General features: G+C 58.8%; 5 protein-coding genes and 1 non-coding gene across 6 annotated transcripts; 4 read left to right on the forward strand and 2 right to left on the reverse strand.

The window, feature by feature from the left end:
* Window positions 1–802: 802 nt before the first annotated feature.
* Window positions 803–1729, forward strand: PSEUBRA_002147 (Intradiol ring-cleavage dioxygenase, C-terminal; the record flags this gene model as incomplete). Its single annotated transcript, XM_016435298.1, has 1 exon — window positions 803–1729. One exon carries the CDS (start codon window positions 803–805, stop codon window positions 1727–1729), a length of 927 nt encoding a protein of 308 aa, XP_016293379.1.
* Window positions 1730–2270: 541 nt separating this feature from the next.
* PSEUBRA_002148 (uncharacterized protein) lies at window positions 2271–2714 on the forward strand (the record flags this gene model as incomplete). Its single annotated transcript, XM_016435293.1, has 1 exon — window positions 2271–2714. One exon carries the CDS (start codon window positions 2271–2273, stop codon window positions 2712–2714), a length of 444 nt encoding a protein of 147 aa, XP_016293380.1.
* A 711-nt stretch (window positions 2715–3425) lies between these two features.
* Window positions 3426–4373, forward strand: PSEUBRA_002149 (Short-chain dehydrogenase/reductase, conserved site; the record flags this gene model as incomplete). Its single annotated transcript, XM_016435299.2, has 1 exon — window positions 3426–4373. One exon carries the CDS (start codon window positions 3426–3428, stop codon window positions 4371–4373), a length of 948 nt encoding a protein of 315 aa, XP_016293381.2.
* Window positions 4374–6293: 1920 nt separating this feature from the next.
* PSEUBRA_002150 (uncharacterized protein) lies at window positions 6294–9587 on the forward strand (the record flags this gene model as incomplete). The annotated part of the gene is made up of 1 exon (XM_059464754.1): window positions 6294–9587. One exon carries the CDS (start codon window positions 6294–6296, stop codon window positions 9585–9587), a length of 3294 nt encoding a protein of 1097 aa, XP_059321238.1.
* A 45-nt stretch (window positions 9588–9632) lies between these two features.
* PSEUBRA_002151 (ATPase, dynein-related, AAA domain protein) lies at window positions 9633–14357 on the reverse strand (the record flags this gene model as incomplete). Its single annotated transcript, XM_016435319.1, has 1 exon — window positions 9633–14357. One exon carries the CDS (start codon window positions 14355–14357, stop codon window positions 9633–9635), a length of 4725 nt encoding a protein of 1574 aa, XP_016293382.1.
* A 612-nt stretch (window positions 14358–14969) lies between these two features.
* On the reverse strand, window positions 14970–15075 carry PSEUBRA_006455. The gene is made up of 2 exons: window positions 15038–15075; window positions 14970–15005 (listed from the first exon to the last, which is right to left on the reverse strand). It is a non-coding gene; the product is annotated as a tRNA-Tyr (tRNA).
* Between the last annotated feature and the right edge of the window lie 1809 nt (window positions 15076–16884).

Consider the following 16884-nt stretch of genomic DNA (forward strand, 5'->3'; position numbering starts at 1 on the left):
CGTCGGTTGTTGGCTCAGCAAACAGTGGCCAAGGTTGCGGTTTGGGCCGGGACACGCAGCGGCACCTGTTGGTCATCTCGTGGGGAAGAGGTTGCGCGACAACCCAAACTCAAAGCATAGGCCGATGAAGGCGTTTGACATATCGGTTCTCCTGTCGTCTCAGTTGATGAAGTGATCGAGGCTCAAAGTGGTGTTTGGAGGGACCGACGACCGGATCTGATCCGTGCTCGGATGTGCTCGGTGTGCACTGATTGTCAAAGGTGTGCCCTCATTGTTGCGGACACACTGCGTCGAATCAGATTGCTCCCATTGGACAGCGTACTCACTACCCCGCTGTCAAATGCATCCCCCCTCTCTTGCTTGGCAGGAGAAGTTGTGAGTAGCGACGGACATACTCCACGGCTCCTCGGATTTTACCCTGAAATCTCTGGAAGCAGCGCACAGCTTCCCCGCATTTCATCGCAGGCCAGCCAGCCGCAATATCCGTGCATCCTTCGTCGCAAACAAGCAGAGGGGCGTGGGACCCTGATGGGGCGCCAATTAAGCTCTTCTCACGGCAAGTCCCACACTGCGCAGAGCCATTACCAACTGGCGAATTGTCATGATGAGCTCGGTTTCAGCGTCCAGTTGCAGGCTGGTGAGACGTTCGTATATCACAAGAGCCTTCGAGTGTCGCTGATACCCTCCCGTCCTCCATCGTCCTCATCCCCTTTCCTGAGCCATACACCTCTCCCCTCCAAAGCCTGGCGGAACGGGATCCTTCCTTTTACCACCTCCAACTCTCCGATCAAAGACCGCCACGATGACTGCCACAAACGGCCACACCACCACCAACGGCGTCCTCGACTCGTACACCAAATCATGCCAAGACGTCTCCGGACCCAAAGCGCATCCCCGAGCCAAGTTCGTCCTCGATGCCCTCATGAAGCACCTGCACGCCTTCGCTCGCGAAGTCCAGCTGACGAACGAAGAGTGGCTCGCCTCGTGCGATCTCCTCATTCGCTCGGGTCAGATGTCGGATGCGCGACGAAACGAGCTGATCCTCATCTCGGATGTCCTTGGGCTTGAGTCGCTGGTGGACAACATGACGCATGAGCGGGCGCAGGCTGCTTCTTCTGGAGCCAAAGTGGATGCTACGGAGAGCGCCATTCTCGGGCCCTTTTACCGCACGGGCGCTCCACGATACGAGAACGGGGGTGACATTGTGCTCGACCACACCATCACGAGTGCCGACGGCAAACGTGGGGAGACGTGTCTCATGCATGGCAAGGTCACGGACGCCTCGACTGGCGCGCCCATCGTGGGGGCGCAGATCGACATCTGGCACACCGGCCCCAACGGCCTGTACGAGCAGCAGGACGAGAAGCAGCCAGACTACAACTACCGCGGTCGCTTCACCACCGACGCTGCCGGCTACTATGCCGTCCGCTGCCTCCGTCCCACCGCCTATCCCATCCCCTACGACGGTGGAGCGGGTGACATTCTGAAGCTGCTCGATAGGAGCCCCATGCGACCTGCCCACATCCATCTCCTCATCGAGGCAAACGGGTACAAGCAGCTGGTCACCCAGATCTTTGATTCCAAGTGCGAGTACATTGGCGCAGACGCGGTGTTTGCCGACAAGAGCGGGCTGACCGTCGACTTTGCCACTCCGAGCAGCAACGAGGCCAAGAAGAGCGGCTGCCAGACCGAGGTGGCGTACGATATCCGGTTGGTGGCTGATCAGTGAGCGTCGGTCGTGGAGCAGCGAGTTCCTTCTGTACAGTGCGTCAGTTTCAATAATCATTACTTCTACAAGGTGTCTGGAGTGGGTCTTTGTTGGTGCAAGACCCGTGCTGAAGACCCACCGCATACATCGCCACCACGTCGATGGTGAGGCAGACCGGATAGAGGCCGCGGGCAGCAGAGAATCGTTGAGGATGCCGGTCTCAAAAATGGTGAATTTGTTAGACCTACTAAGCCGAAAGCAGGGAAGAATTCGGCACGCTTCTCAAGCACGCACCACCAAGTTGGGCATGTCATCCGAGCTCGTAATCGACATCCTTCGACAGTCTCTTCGTCGCTCAACTACAACACCATTCGAGAGGTTCGGCATATCACACTCGCGACTAATCGCAACAGAAGCGCTTCATACAACACTGCCTCAGAGGCCAGGTATCACCTTCGCGAGTCTAGAAGGCGCCTATAACGACAGGAATCTGGCCAGTCTCTCTAAGCTTTTCTCCTCCTTCCGACACAAAGAACCGCACACGAAGTAGACTGCCGCTATCATGCCTTCGACCGCCCCACTACACACGCTGCTACGCCGCCAGTCCGGAGCAGAGTCCTCCTCGCTCTTGCCGCTCTGGATCATCCTCGGCATTGGTGTAGCGTTAGCCATCGGCTGGTTCGCCCTCTCATCGTGCCTTGGCGACAACGCTCGCGAAGCACTAGCAGAACGCATTCGCGGACTCTTCGGTCGCGGCCGATCAGGCGGAGCGGGTTCGTACGGCAGTGGCGGTGCTTCGGGCAGCCGCAGTGCGTACGGGAGAATGCGCGATGACGAGGCGGAAGCATTCGACATCAACGCAGCCGAACACGATCTCTATGATGATCTCGATGCGCCGCACCAGCCGTACAATCATCACTCGTCGTATCCTCCCACAGGTAGTGGTGCTGGCGCGTCCAAGATGGACGATCTCGATGACGATCTCTACGACCGCAGACACCCGTGATCAGCGATGCGTGCGCATCGACCGAGGCGATGGTCGATCTCGAGAACGAGATCTCGGCGGCTTGGAGCTGTACAGACTCGAGGATGCTGGTCGTCTCCGATACCACCGCACAAGCGGACAACATGAGGAAGCAACACGGAGGATCGTTTCGGCATCCATCAGCCGGCTCGCTGTCCCAGGCATCGCCGATCATCGGTAGATCGCGAAGAGAGTCCGCCGGCTACTTACATCCCCACGTGCGCTTCCTTGTCAGCCTCTGGACCGGGCCCTTTTCTAGAGCTCTCTGATCGCGAGCATCTCGCGCAAGCACGATGGCGAGCGCCGGGCCTCGCTCGTCTGGTTGATGATGCATCCGATGATGCGCTTGCTCGTGCACGGCTCATGCTGACTCAACGGACGTGTCGGCAAAGCGAAAAATCGGAAGAAAGCGATTTTCTGCTGCTTTTCTTCCCCTTCGAAGTGGACCCTGAGCGTCCTCAACTCGGTCACCAAAATGCATCGTCATCATCAAAGCACGCTGTCGGGGTGAATCAGCCGCCTGTGCTGCATCGTTACTGCATCTATGAGGCTGTCGCTATATAGACGAAGCCAAAGGACAGCGCCCCTTTCCCGGGTGACGCCTTCAACATCGCTCCTTCCGCTACCATCAACGCCGCTTCCATCGTCGAAGCTGTTCTTGCAACGTGAAAAGACCATCATCGCGAACGAACTATGTCGTACTCTTCAGCACCAGCAGACCACACGGCCGCGGAGCATCTAGCTCCTGGCAAGATGTTTGACCTCACTGGCAAGATCGCCCTGATCACAGGCGGGGCCACAGGGATCGGACTGATGCAGGCTCGAGGTTTGCGCGCCGCCGGAGCCAAAGTCTACATCGTCGGCCGGAGGGGTGAAGTCTTGGAGCAGACGGCCAAGGTTCACGGATCGGACGACCGACCCCTGATTCCGCTCACGGCCGACATCTCGACTAAGGAAGGCTGCCTCTCGCTCGCCGACGAGTTCAGCAAGCACGAGTCGAAGCTCGACATCCTCATTTCGAACGCTGGTGTCGTCGGACCGCTCAACGAAGGCTCCAACACCGCCGACGCTTCTCTCAAGATGCATCCAGAGCACCGCGAGCAACGTCTCTCGATCGAGGAGTTCGCCAAAAAGTCGCTCGAAGATAACTCGCCCGACGACTGGGACAGCCTCTTCCGCATCAACGTCTATGCGCTCTACTTCCTCAGCCTTGCCTTCCTGCCGCTGCTCGCCAAAGGAACCGAAGCATCGACTGCTTGGTCGTCGACCATCATCACCACGGGCAGCATCTCGGGTGTCGTCAAGCAGTCGCAGCTGCACGTCTCATACAATGCTTCCAAGGCTGCCGTCCACCATGTCACCAAGATGCTCGCCTTCGAGGTGGCAGCTGCGACCACGGCCAAGGTCCGAATCAACGCGATCGCTCCCGGAACGTTCCCATCGCAGATGACAGCAAAGGACAAGAACGACGACACCAGCATCTCGACGCTGAAGGGCAAGATGGACGAGATGGCGCTGCCAGCCGGTCGGCCGGGTAGGGAGGAGGACATGGTGCAGGCGACGCAGTTCCTCGCCAGCTGTCAGTATCTCAATGGCCAGATCCTCTGCGTCGATGGCGGTTTCACACTGACCGAGCCTTGATCGCGTTCTCCATAGCCTTCGCTCGGATTCAGCATTTTCGATACCGCAATCAAAAGTGGTTTGCAACACACTCCATATGACAAATCCGGCGTGGGTTGGAGCGATCCATCGTGAGAGCTCGCTGCTTCAGCTCTTCGTGGTCCTGTAATGCAAGTCAAAGCTGCGGCTCATTCGGCAGCTCAGTTCGAGGTCGAGCGGTCTGAACCGGTCAGCCGCCATGGTCAAATGCGCCTGAAGAGGTGGCTACTTTCCCACGCTTCAGCTTCGCGAGTCGAAAGCCAGATTGTCACACGAATGTGACGAGTTGAGGGAGAAGAGCACAGACCACATGCATGCGCCTTGTCCGCGACTTCAGCCCCGCTTCTTCAGCCTTTCATTGTTGCTGACTTTGCGCACTGGCCTTGACTTGGCAACGAAGGTGATGTGTTGCAGAAGTAGAGGATCTGGACCCTGTCGGCGAGTTGAAGTGAAGCAGACAGGAACGAGCTCTGACTTGGCTAAGCAATCCCTTGACAGCTTCGATTAACGAGCACAGACCCTCTTTTGGCTTTGCCTCGGTCCGTTGTCACAAGCTTCGCTCACCTTTGCTTCTGTCACTTGCTCAGTCTGCTCGGGCCACTCCGCTAATGTGAATGCATGGAAGCACAGCTAGTCAGCCGAGCAGGACAATGACCAGTCGAAAGGGCGAAGAGCTGGGGCGCAGCAGCCTCGCAACGAGCGCATGGCCAATGAAGAGGTCGGGTTGCTTCCGACGAGGCGAATGACCAGTCCTCTCACCCTTTGACCTTCTTCAAAGTCACATTCATCTGATCAGAGCGTGAGAAAGGTGGCGGGCGACAGGCGTTGCTCTGCGGAGTGAGGGGCAAGGGTAGCGAGTCATGGAAACCTTCCGAAGGCTCGCCCTGCACTGCATTTCATCAGCCATCCGCTTTTGCTGCTGCGCATCAACCTCGTTTGCCTCTTGCCTTGCCTTTCCGCCTCGTCTCGCCTCGCTATCGATCCTTTCGCCATCACTTCCCGCCACGCAATGTCCATTCAAAACACAAGCGACCAGGCAGCGAATGAGCAGTTGCCGCGACGACTCAGCCATCTGGCGTCACGCAGAAGAGCGAGGATGTGTCGCCACCGATACGCAAACTCATAAAAGCACAGCGTTGTCGAGCTCATCCATCCGTCTACACCCCCACCATTCACCACGCACCTGCACTTCATTCGGCGCGCTGTCACCTCGAGGTCCCGCCAACGGATGCACGCACTTCCAACTCACCCACATCACGAGGTGTCGACTCAATCACAGCGCGTTGCGAGCTCTCGAAAGGTCGAACACCACGACTTCATATTCGTGCAGCTTGGCCAAATTTTTGCATTGCGACGGGAGGGACGGCTTCGCAGACAAAGTTTCGTCTCTAAACACGAAGCTTGGTCAAACTTTGTCTTGCCCACCTCGCTCCAAAACTCCAACAACTCACCTGCAGCATCTCCACCATCTCTGAGAAAGGTCGTCTCAGCCAATTCGAAGTCGGCTTGTCGCTTTCGAGCAACGAATCAGCTCAGCGCAGATCTGGACTTTCTCTGCGTATTCTGGTGGGAATCTTGCAGGACGCAGCTCGCCTGATTCGTTCATCAACCCATCTCGATCGACACACTCTTAGCAGCTCTGTCTGATAAGACAATTGACGACTCCGTTCGAGAGTATCCTCACCTATCTCATGCGCGAGCACGTCGTCTGCCCAGCACAGCCACCTCTTCCTCTGAACACCAGCTGCATCCGTCATCAGTCATCACGCTCGACCATCACTAGCTTTGGCTCAGCCAATTGATCAGCTCACAGTCCGACCGACGACCTTTCTCAACTGCTTGAAGCAATCGAGTTCGGAAGAGAGGGTGGAGCTGTCTCGACGTCCTGATCCCCCGGCTGACATGAAGGCTGTCGCTACGCATCCTTCCAGTGGGAATACTTTCGCAGCATACGTGTCCAATCTGTTTGGCGGCGGTCGCCGACCCGAAAAGCAGGAAGGTGTCATGGAAGGCGCAATGTCAAGCAACCAGACACGTTCTCTTCGACGGGAGCAGGAACCCGAAGAGGTGCCAGAATTGGTGGCAGCTAGCTCAGTATCCGAAGATCACCACACCCCGGAATCTCCTGCGATGCAGACCGAATTTCGCACCGACCTCTCCTATCAGCTTTCGCACGCACGTTCCGATCTCAGCAAAGGTGGTGACATGCCGCCGGCCCCACGTCAAGGAGCAGTCGACGACATCGCGTACGAGACAGCTCGTGCCTCGTTCGTTGACCAAAATGAACCTCCGGCAGACGCCGCCTCACCAGCGTCTTCCTCGGCCGACGCGCCAGGCTCCGACTATGAGTCTGATGGCCAAAACGATGCCTCGATGGGGATTGCCATGCAGCCAGACACGCAGGAAAGACTAGCGGTGTTGGCGACTCCCCCATTGCAACCCGTCGACGGACATATGAACGGCAGCGACGGAGCACACATCGATGAGCAACAAGCGGAAAATCTCGTTCCTCGGGCTGACGAGGCGAAGAACGAGCCCATTCGAGGGCGAACTCCGACAGCTGCTGCACACGACGGCGACGACCGAGAGTCTCTGAATCGTGATGCGAGTCACGGGAGGGGAGACACAGGCATGAGCCTGATGATGGACTCGCTTCTCAATACAGTCGAACACGAGGCTGCTGTTACAGTACAGCCGGCCCCCGACCACGAGACGGCGCAAGACGATGGCGACCTGTCGACCCCTCCACCGCCCGAGCTTGCGACTGTGGACGACACCATTGCCCAGGCTTCCGAGTCAGCCAATCCTCTGATTCGCACAGCAGAAGTCGACGATGCTGCTTCAGATACCGCCAAACGCCAGAAACTGGACGACTCCGAGAGCCTCACCCCTGACTCTGCTGCGGACGCTGATGTCGACGCAGGCACAGTCGGATCCGATCCCAAGCAGCCAGTCAAGAAGCAAGCCAGAGCTCCTGCAAAGCCGAAGGCTCCTACGAAGGCGAAAGCACCCTCAAAGCAGAAGGCACCCCCCAAGCCCAAAGCGCCTCCGAAGCCGAAAAAAGAGCCGAAGGCAAAAGGGAAGAAGGCAGCAGCGCAGCAGAATGAGCCACAGGAAGCCGTCGGGACGGGAAGCGGCCAAGATCAGAACGACAGCCCTGTCGCGGATGCGCAAGAAGGTAGCAGCACCGACTCTGATGCGGCCCCAACTTCCGCCGTAGCTCCTCTCGAACAAAACGAAGCCGTCAAACCGAAGAAGGCCCGCAAGGCTCCTGCTCGAAGTCGAAAGCAGCCGGCCGCCACTGACGTCCAAGCCAACAGCCATCTTGAAGACAGTGCGGGTGCTGATACGATCGAAGCTCCTGCCGAGGATGAACCTGTGTCGCAGCCGAAGAAGACTCGGAAGACCCCAGTCCGAACGCGCAAGCAGCCAGCAAGTGCTGCCGTGGCTGAGCCAGAAGGCTTGCAGGAGCTGCAGCAGCCGGCGATCGAGCCTGCCACCATCATTGCCGCCCCGATTGAGGCGCTCCTGTCGCACCAAGTGAGCGTGCCCGAGACATCCCCACCACATGACGATACAAAGCCTGTCGAACCAACGGGAAAGGCCAAAGGGAAGGTCACGCGGAAACCTCCGAGCAAAGCGAATGATCAAGTCCAAGCTCAAGCCGATAAAGCAGCCGATCCGGCCGCGGTCGAGCCAACAGTCGACCTCGGTACACCTCCAGCACCAATTGCTGCGTCGCGAAAGAAGGCGGCGCCGAAGCGAGCTCCAGCAAAGAACGCCAAAGGCCGACTTGCGCAACTTCGACTTGCTCAGACGGATGGCGCAGTCTCAGAGCTGGACCTCGACGCCTTCCAGAAATCGCCAAGCATCCTCAATTTGCCCGCTCCCGTCGCACCCGTGCGAAACCAGGAGGCATGGTCGCACGCTGGACCTTATCAAGCGACTGCGCAGGCAGTGCAAGGTGGGATTGCGCTACAGCAAGCACCACAACAGGGAGAGATGTGTTCCGCTGCGGAGCTACAGCCAAGCCAAGCTCCTCCCGCGCCTGTTCCAGCTCCCTATGACAGCAACCACGCGGCTTCGAACATCTTCACCTCCATGGCTCCGCCCTACTATCCAGCACAAGCATGCTGGCCGGCGCGAGGCGAGATTGTGCAACAGCAGAATCGCGGACTGAGCTCGCTGACGAGCGCCGCATCGATCGTTGAGGCCGACACGCATTGGGCTTCGGAAACCTCAGCTGACGTGACCGGCGTCAGTTCTTCGACAGCATACGAAGCACACTATGACGTGACGAGCCCTGCCACTGTGGCACACACTGCCGGCAGCGTGGCAGGCGATGATATGCCTGAAACAGCAGGCGCTTCGCACCAAGGCCCGTACCACAACGACCCCAGCGTCTTTCCACCCGGATGGCAGGCTCCCATCTTCCAGGTGATCGATCCCGACTATCTGCTGACAAAACTGCGAGATCAGACGGTCTGGACGTTCTGGGACTGTTACCTACCTCTAGGCTGTCGAGATCAGGACATGGTGATGATGTCCAAAGACCGAGTCGCCTTTCCCTGTGCTGCCTGGAACCCGTGTCTGTTCTCCGACAGGCTCAAGGTGGTGATCGAGCGTCCTGACCCAGCAATCACTCAGGTCCTCAAGAGGGGCGTCGAGGAGAATCGCCAGAAGCTTGGATACAAGCCGTTGCCTTGCGTCTGGATTGACGAGGATTGGCGAGCTACGAATCTGCTGCTCTCCTTCCTGCATCCGATTCCGACGATGCACCTGCCGGATGTACCCACGTGCCGGCTGGTGCTGGAGCTAGGTCTGCGATATGGAGTAGCGAGAGCGGTTACGGCGGCGACGCAGAGGATGGCCCGGCTGGAGGAGGAGGCCAGAGCGCTAGCGATGAGGGACAAGGGAAAGGGTCGAGCGAGGGAGGAAGACATTGCTGCCGAGCTGGCGGAGCGCGGCTGGCAGGGCTCGCATCATTCACGAGGCGATGCGACGAGAGAAGGCCCGAGTCTGAATGAGCTCAGAGTCGATGGACGGGCGAGCAGCAGATACGCCGAGCGAACGATGACGCGGCGTCCAAAACGTATTCTCACATCAACACTCCCGAAAACGCACACAAGGTGCGCACAAACCGCTTCAGCATCAGTGGCGAAGCAATCGTTCCTACCCTTTTCAAAAGTCTATTGATCTGGTCATCAAAAGCACCCACGAAATGAAATTTTTCCACCGTCTCTACGAATTCTGAACGACGCTCGTAAGGATGTTGCTCAAGATGCGCGGAATGTCCTTTGTCTCTCTAGCGACGTGCGTCTGAGTCGGCAGCTGTTTGGCCAGATGGAGCGCCTCGTTGCCCTTATCGATGAAGATGAGCGACGTCTTGACCTGTGCATCGAGTCTGAGGAGCTGTGCGAGGCGCTGGTGCGTGATGCCGTACCTGCTGAGGTTGGCGTCGCTGAGCACAATGACAAAGTAGTCGTCCATCGGGCTTTGGTGCGGGTCCTGTTCGACGATGGGCTGATTTAGGCCTGTGCTGGTCGTGTCGTTGATCGTGTTACCCTCTGGTGGCGGGGGCAGGTGGGAGGGGAGGAGGCTCTTGACTTGTCGAATGGACTTTTCGATGCACTTGAGCGTGTTGTCCCCCGAATCGCAGTACTGGGTGTGACTGACGATGGCGCGGAGGATGCGGTACATGTCGCCGTCACTCTTGGGCATTCTACCGAGGGGTACGAGGGGAATCATATCCAAATCACCGCTGTGACCGACGATGTCGACCGCAAAGCGCTCCGTTGCGTCCTCCAACCGCGAAAAGGCCTGCATGACCATGAGGGCCACTTCCAACTCGCGCTCCAGTCGTCCATCGTACTGCATGTGATACATCGACGCGGAGAGATCCAGGACGATGCGGATGCGCTTGGGTTTGATCTGCGGCGCACCCGGGTCGGGTGGCATCTCCGCCCGTCGTTTGAAGATCCCCCGCTCACCAGCTAGGCCTTCAGACAAGCGTCGCTCGTCCAACTCGCCTTCCTGCTGCCGCGTCAACCACGCCCGCTCGTACCGGTTCGCCTTGAGATCGTTGAGCACGTTCGACAGGTGCTGCACCTGCGAGGCGACTTTTTGCTTCATCTCGTGCAGGTTGACCGCTTCGTGGGGTTGCATGCCGTTTTCTTTGAGTTCCTTCTCCAGGGCTTCGCGCGCCATTTCGCGGGCTTGCTTCTTGAGGTGATCGGGAACGTCATTTTTGAGCTCCTTGCTGATTTGATGGATCTTGTGGCCAGTGTATTGACGTCCGTAGCCACCGCGACCGCCGAGGCCCATCGTGTCGCGGCCTCCGGTGCCGCCCTTCCACGTGTTCCCGCCGACGTGGGCCTCGTTTTTGGGATCAACTTTGCCCTCCTTTGGCTTGTCCAGGTTGGTATCCCTCCCAGCCTTTTTCGGATCAAAGTCCTCTTTACCAGGATGAAACTCGGCCTTGATGCCCTTTTCGGCGTTGCGGATGCGCTCGAGGTCCTGCTCTCGCAAAATATCGAGCGAAAGCTGTTCAATGGGCAGATTGCGTTTGCGCAACGTCTCGACGACCCAACGGATGCTCTCCGGTCGATGCAGGTCGAAGGCGAGCGTGTTGAGCAGCACGCTGGAGAGCGGCTCGTCGGGGTACTTTTGCATGTGCGCGACGAGGTGGAGGAGTTCTCGGAGCGAGTAGGGGTGGTTGATCAGCCCAGACTCGAAGCCGGCGCGGAGGTCGTGGAAGGCCAGATCGAGGCGACGAAGCAGGTCGACGTCCACGTTGGGTGCCGCTGCTTTTAGGAGGCGAACTTCGGACTCAATGTCGGGGTTGGCGACGGCGTAGCAGCTGAACCCCTCGCCGATGACCTCGATAAAGTTGTTGCCGAAGAAAGGCCAGCCGGGACGGTTGGACAGGAGGACCAGGCGGAAGGTCGGGTGAACCAAGATATCCCCTCCCGCATCTTCGACACTCTCGCCACTGCGAGCGGGTCGAATGCGTCTTCCATCGGGCAGACTGAGCTCTCCTCGTTCAGCCAGACTCTTGAACACGGCAGAAACAGCGGTGGAGCACTTATCCGCCTCGTCCACCACCAAGATCCTGCCCAGCTTCACGGCGCGAACGAGCGGCGAGTCGAGGTAGCGGATCTGTCCGCCCTCGAGTGCGATCTGCTGCAGCAATCCGGCGACGGTCGAATCGCGGTTCATCTGGATGTACTCCCTCGGCCGGCCGAGCAGCTCGAGCGTGCGATCGATGATCTTGTTCTTGCCGGTACCCTGGGAGCCCATCAGCAGCAGGTGTTCGTTGAGCAGCACCAGGTCCTCGGCGAAGGAGCAGATGAGACTGCTCTGCTGAGCATTGTTATAGAAGCTACCGCCGAGGTCCGGGATGAGCGTCTTGCCTTCAGGATCTAGGGTGTCGGCATCATAGCGCGGGATGGAGCGGACTGGGTACTCTCGATCGGACCCGTCGGAGGGGGCGAATTGAAGCGTACCTCCGTTGGCGCCGGCGACGATCTGTGGGTCGCCGATCCACAATCGCGGCACGTACTGGAACGCCCCTTCCGTGCCAGGCTTGTAGATCCCACATTCGGTGAGGAGGTTGGCGATCACCTCGCGTACCGTCAGCGGTAGGAAGTCCACCAGAAGACTGCGCCAGATGAGACCGTGGACGTCGCAGTCGTCCTGCCAGCGAGCGAGACGGGAGGCCATGCGGATGACCTGGCGCGTGCCCAGACGGCGCGACTTGGCTAGACCCAAGTTCGGATCCGCAGACAGCGCACGATAGCGATTGACGAACTCGAAGAGACGCTTGAGGTCCGAGGTCGGTTCGGATAGCTTGATGCGAGAGAGGACGATGTGACGCTCCTCGTCGGGGTCCATGGCGCGCGTGGAGCAGATGGCAAAGAGCGTGGAGGCTTCCTCATCGAGCCAGCCTGTGGGTTTGGAGGCTGTGGCGACGACGCGGAATGTGGGACGGATGGGGACGATTTCGCCGGCAGAGATGGTGGGTCCAGCCAGCAGGTCGGCGGACGCGGGTTTGGCCGTGTCCTTCTGAGCATCACCCTCGGTCATACGCGCACCGTCCCACAGCTCAAGCTCGCGATCCTGCAACAGGCGGCTCAGACTGCCCAAGGTGGGCCCGAGCACATCGACACCGGCAAGGTGGACGAGCTTACCCTGCATAGCACCACGCACAAGAGGCGCAGGCTCCCATGTCGTGCTTCCGTCCTTGGCGGTGGCTCGGCGCATGAGCAGCTCGCCTCCGCCCAGATCCTTCCACAGCCACACCGACTCGTATGCGTATCCGAGTGTCGCCGCCATCAGTCCGATGCAGGTGGTCGTAGACGACGACGGCTGGTGCGCTGCCGCGGCGAGCGGGTCACTTGTCGACGCAGCACCAGGCTTGTCCGGGCTCGCCGCCTTATTGGCGGGGACGAGGCAGATGTCCCTGCCCAGCGCGTGGAGCTGCAGCAGCCGGCTGTAAATCGAAAGTACTCGGGGAGTGACGATGAGCTCTTGGCCCATAAACGTCGTGTCCCCAAGCCTCGGCACGGGTGCCAGCTCAAGTGCGCCACAAGGAACCTCGATCGTGACGCTCGGCGAGCTACCTGCAACGTGAACAAATGTGATCTGGGCGCTGGTGGGCGATACGCGTTCCACGCTATCGACGAGGTAGCCCAAGAATCCGGTCGCGGCGAGCGTTGATTGATCCGCTCCCTCGCCCTGCTGCTCATGGATCTGCAGCTGGCCAAGTAGCGAGTCGAGCGTACGTCGTTTCTCCGCGTCGAGCGCGAACACTTGCGGATATGCCGCGCTGAGCAGCGCCAGGGTGGACGAGCTGGTTCCGACGTTCTTGTCGGTGTCCACGGGCATATCTTTGGGCCAAGTAGGCAAGATCGGGTCGCTCTCGTCAAAGTCGAGGTTGATGAGCGATGTGACTGGAGGAAAGGTGCTGACGATATCCGTGAGCAAGGGCAGCGCTGTAGTTGGTAGATTGGGGAGTCTGGAGGTGGGTGGGATGACGTCGTTGCCCTGCGCAAGGGTGGTGTGGTACCGCAGCAGGGCAGCCCACTGGCTCCAGCGCGAGCGGAGCTGTTGTGCGCCCTCGGAGAGCTTCTCGGGCAGAGGAATGGTGGACTGCACCGATCCTTCGACCCACCTTGCCTGGAAACGCGATCGGAAAGGTGGGTCTAGCGGATAGCCGCGGTACGGTGGGACGGGCACACCCGTGGCAATGACTCGAAAGTTTGGATGCACAGGGATGAAGCGGCTCGCACCGCCCTCTTTGTGCTGCACCTCTTCCTGCTGAAACGCAGCCAGCTTCTCAGCGGGGATAAGATGACGACCGTCTGCTAGGTTCTGCTCTCGGTTCTCAAGGATGTTGTTGATGATCGGCGTGACTCCGCGTTCCGCCTTCTCGACTCCCTCGAGGATGAGCAGGTGTCCGTTCTTCATAGCCCGAATGACAGGCCCGTCTTCAAAGACAAGATTGCCGCCAGCGGACAAGCTTCGTGTCTGCAGCAGCTCGGCTTCACCCACATCGCGGTGGAACGAGACGTACTCGTAGGGCAGCTGGATGAGAGATGCGAACGTGAGACTGAGCCTGCGGGCGTACGGACCCGGGGCAGAGAGGAGAAAGACGTCTTGACCAAGCTGCCATTTCTTGGCAAGGAACTCGAGGTGCTCGAGCGCGATGGGATCGTCCAGATTGAGCAGGAGGCGGTCGGAGGGAAGGCGTTCGGGTAGCTTGGGCTGAAACACGGGAATGGCGACGTTGGGACCGAGGGTGAAGGTGCCGAGCTTCTCGCGGTCGTCTGTGAAGGTGCTGGGGTTGGGCGAAGGTGGTGACTGGGAGGTGGACGAGGTGGTGATGGGTGCAACACGCTGGACGTGTCGACCGATGGTCTCGATTCGGCGCTTGCCCGCCGAGGCGGCACTGGAGTCGTCAGACATGATGCCGACGGCTCTGTGTTGAGCCAATCCTGGTAGCGCCCTATGGACGTCGAAGAGGTGAGAGAAGCACCTGTATTGCGAAGCTGTTCGACCAAATCTATCGAGCTTAAGACTGCCGGCAAATCGAGTCGACCGCCAAAGGTGCATCTAAGCGGGGCCGGGCCGGGGTGTCTATTCAACGTGAGTGAAGTCCGGCTGTTTGCGATCCCTTCCTACAGCCTGCAAGAGTTGAGCTGGAGGGGCAGTTGAGTTGTGTCGGGCCAAAGAAAGACCTGCCGTCGGCTATCTTGTCTTTGTGGTGGTCTGAGCAATAGGGTCAGAACATGCGTTGCGAAGTGTCGATCTTGCACCAAGGCAGCGCGCCACGATCCGAGCTTCTTCTCGCGGCTATCAATTTCGCGCACGTCGGGTTCGAATTCGGTAGCCGGTTACCACGCCAGCCGGCTCTGCCGGTCAGCTCGAAAACCCCATCTAGCGCGCTGCACACACAAAACTCCCACCCTTTCCTCTGAAGTGTCTTAGCATGCACAACCTCTTCCGTGTCGGCTGTCCTCCACGACTTCTCTGTCAGACGCTTGGTTATTTAGTGGGAACAAGAAGCAAAAAAGGGAGTCCGGACAGCCGGAATCGAACCGGCGACCTATGGTGCTTTTCCGTTAATACCGGATTAGGGTTTCCAATTACAAACCATCGCTACTTCCAACTGAGCTATGTCCGGGAGCACCATTATGCGGGGGGGGCACCGTTGTATACATATAGCTGTTCATGGCAAATATCAACACCCTCTTCCCTCTGTCGTACCTTAGACTACACGAGGAGACGTTGCTTCATCGAGGCACTGGTGTCAGATGAAGTGTAGAGTAGAGCTCATGCTGAGGAGATATGCTGCTTTAGATCCAACGCGCCTCGTTTTCGTAGACGCGCTTCGACCTGCTGACGCAGCAGGCGATTCTCCTCCCGAAGCCTTGCGATAAGTGGACTGAGGCTGTCCTGCAAAGGCGCGGTCTGTTCCATTCGGCAGGCGCTTGTTGCTGCGGGAAGTTTTGGGGGCGAGCCATGCCTGTGACCTTTGCTGACCTCACGCAGGGGGCTGGCCTGAGAGTGACTAACAAGATCCGACTTCCTCCATGCTTCGGTCGGCCGATGCTTGACGATTCTCGGCATGGAGAGCGTGATCCAGACCTTGGCAGCCGGCAGCCGATGGACTGCGATCGTTCTTCTCAGTACAGGCCGAACTATAGCTGTGACTCTTCCGGCGGCAGCGTTGAGCTCGACACTCTGGGCGAGACCAACCACAGCCACCTGAGTAACTACAGGCAGCAATGGAGCTAGACGAGGCACGTCTACCAGGCTCTGTCCGAAGATAGGGCAGCATTCCGGGTCGCCAAAGATCGCGGCGTCATGCTCGTACGGTGTAGGGCCTAGTGAGGAGGGCGAATGGCTAGTCCGTAGTATTAGCCCTGATCGAGACACGAGCAGGTGACTGACGGCTTGCTGATTGTACTCTGGCTTGGACAGCTCGTCTGGCAGTGACGATGCGCGCGTTGTAGGATCACCGAAAGGATTGTGCAGTACAGCAGCCACTGAGGGTAGTGCCACAGGTCGCATTAGGATCATCAACTCACGGCGGTGCGAGCTGCAATCTTGTGTCGGCGCGACAATGACGACCTCGACTAACGCTTCCGTTCCGTCTGGAGTCCGCCGCTTGAGGATCATCTCGCTCCTATTGGGTGTTTGTTCTCTGCTTGAAAGGGCTGATATCGGGGACTGAAGAGAAACGCAAGCGCGCTGCCAACAGTCGACCGCGTGCTTGTCCGCGAGAAGATCTGAAAACTTGACTCGGCGATCATCGGTCATCCGTGCATGCCATCCCGCGCTCTCGTCGCCACCACTGTCCGTGGTCGAATTGGACAGCAAGCTGGCGCAGAGACGTGCCGCATCGCTAGTGTACAGGACGGTGTCCGCCAGATCCACAACGACTATGAGATCTGTGAAGACCTGAGGCAGTGCTACGCAGCTGACTGTCTCGTTTGGGCTCCGTTTCGATTTCTGGTACGATGCAGAATGCTGGACGCTCTGACTCTCGAGAGGAGGCTCGATGGTAGGTTGTGGAAGGACTGATCCTTCAGGCCCAACCGCGCCGAGCATTTCGCCGAGTGAGTTTGGGGCAGTGAGGGTCGTTCTGGGCGTGTCTGCCCGCCTTTGCGCACCGCTAGAGTGCCGGAACACCGGTGGGAAGGCCTGCAGCCCAGACTGAGCCGAGAAGCTTCGGGCTAGCGTCGCAGCCTCGGCGGTATACAGAGAGTCTGTGCTCGCTATTTCGAAGGATCGCGGTTGTAGAAAGGCCCAGTCGGATGCCGCTAGAGGCGTACTTGAGCCGATAAGATCATCTACGGGTGGAACGAGACCGGCGAAGCTGTCCGAAGGCATAGAGATTCCAGCCGTCTGCTGAACAGAGTCAAGCAGCCAGGAAAGGTCTTGCGGCATCGTTATGGCGACAGGTTGCGAGTCCACGATCAAAGCTGAC

The sequence above is a fragment of the Kalmanozyma brasiliensis genome, assembly GCF_000497045.1.
Source record: "Kalmanozyma brasiliensis GHG001 unplaced genomic scaffold PSEUBRA_SCAF17, whole genome shotgun sequence".
In the NCBI taxonomy this organism is placed as follows: domain Eukaryota; kingdom Fungi; phylum Basidiomycota; class Ustilaginomycetes; order Ustilaginales; genus Kalmanozyma; species Kalmanozyma brasiliensis.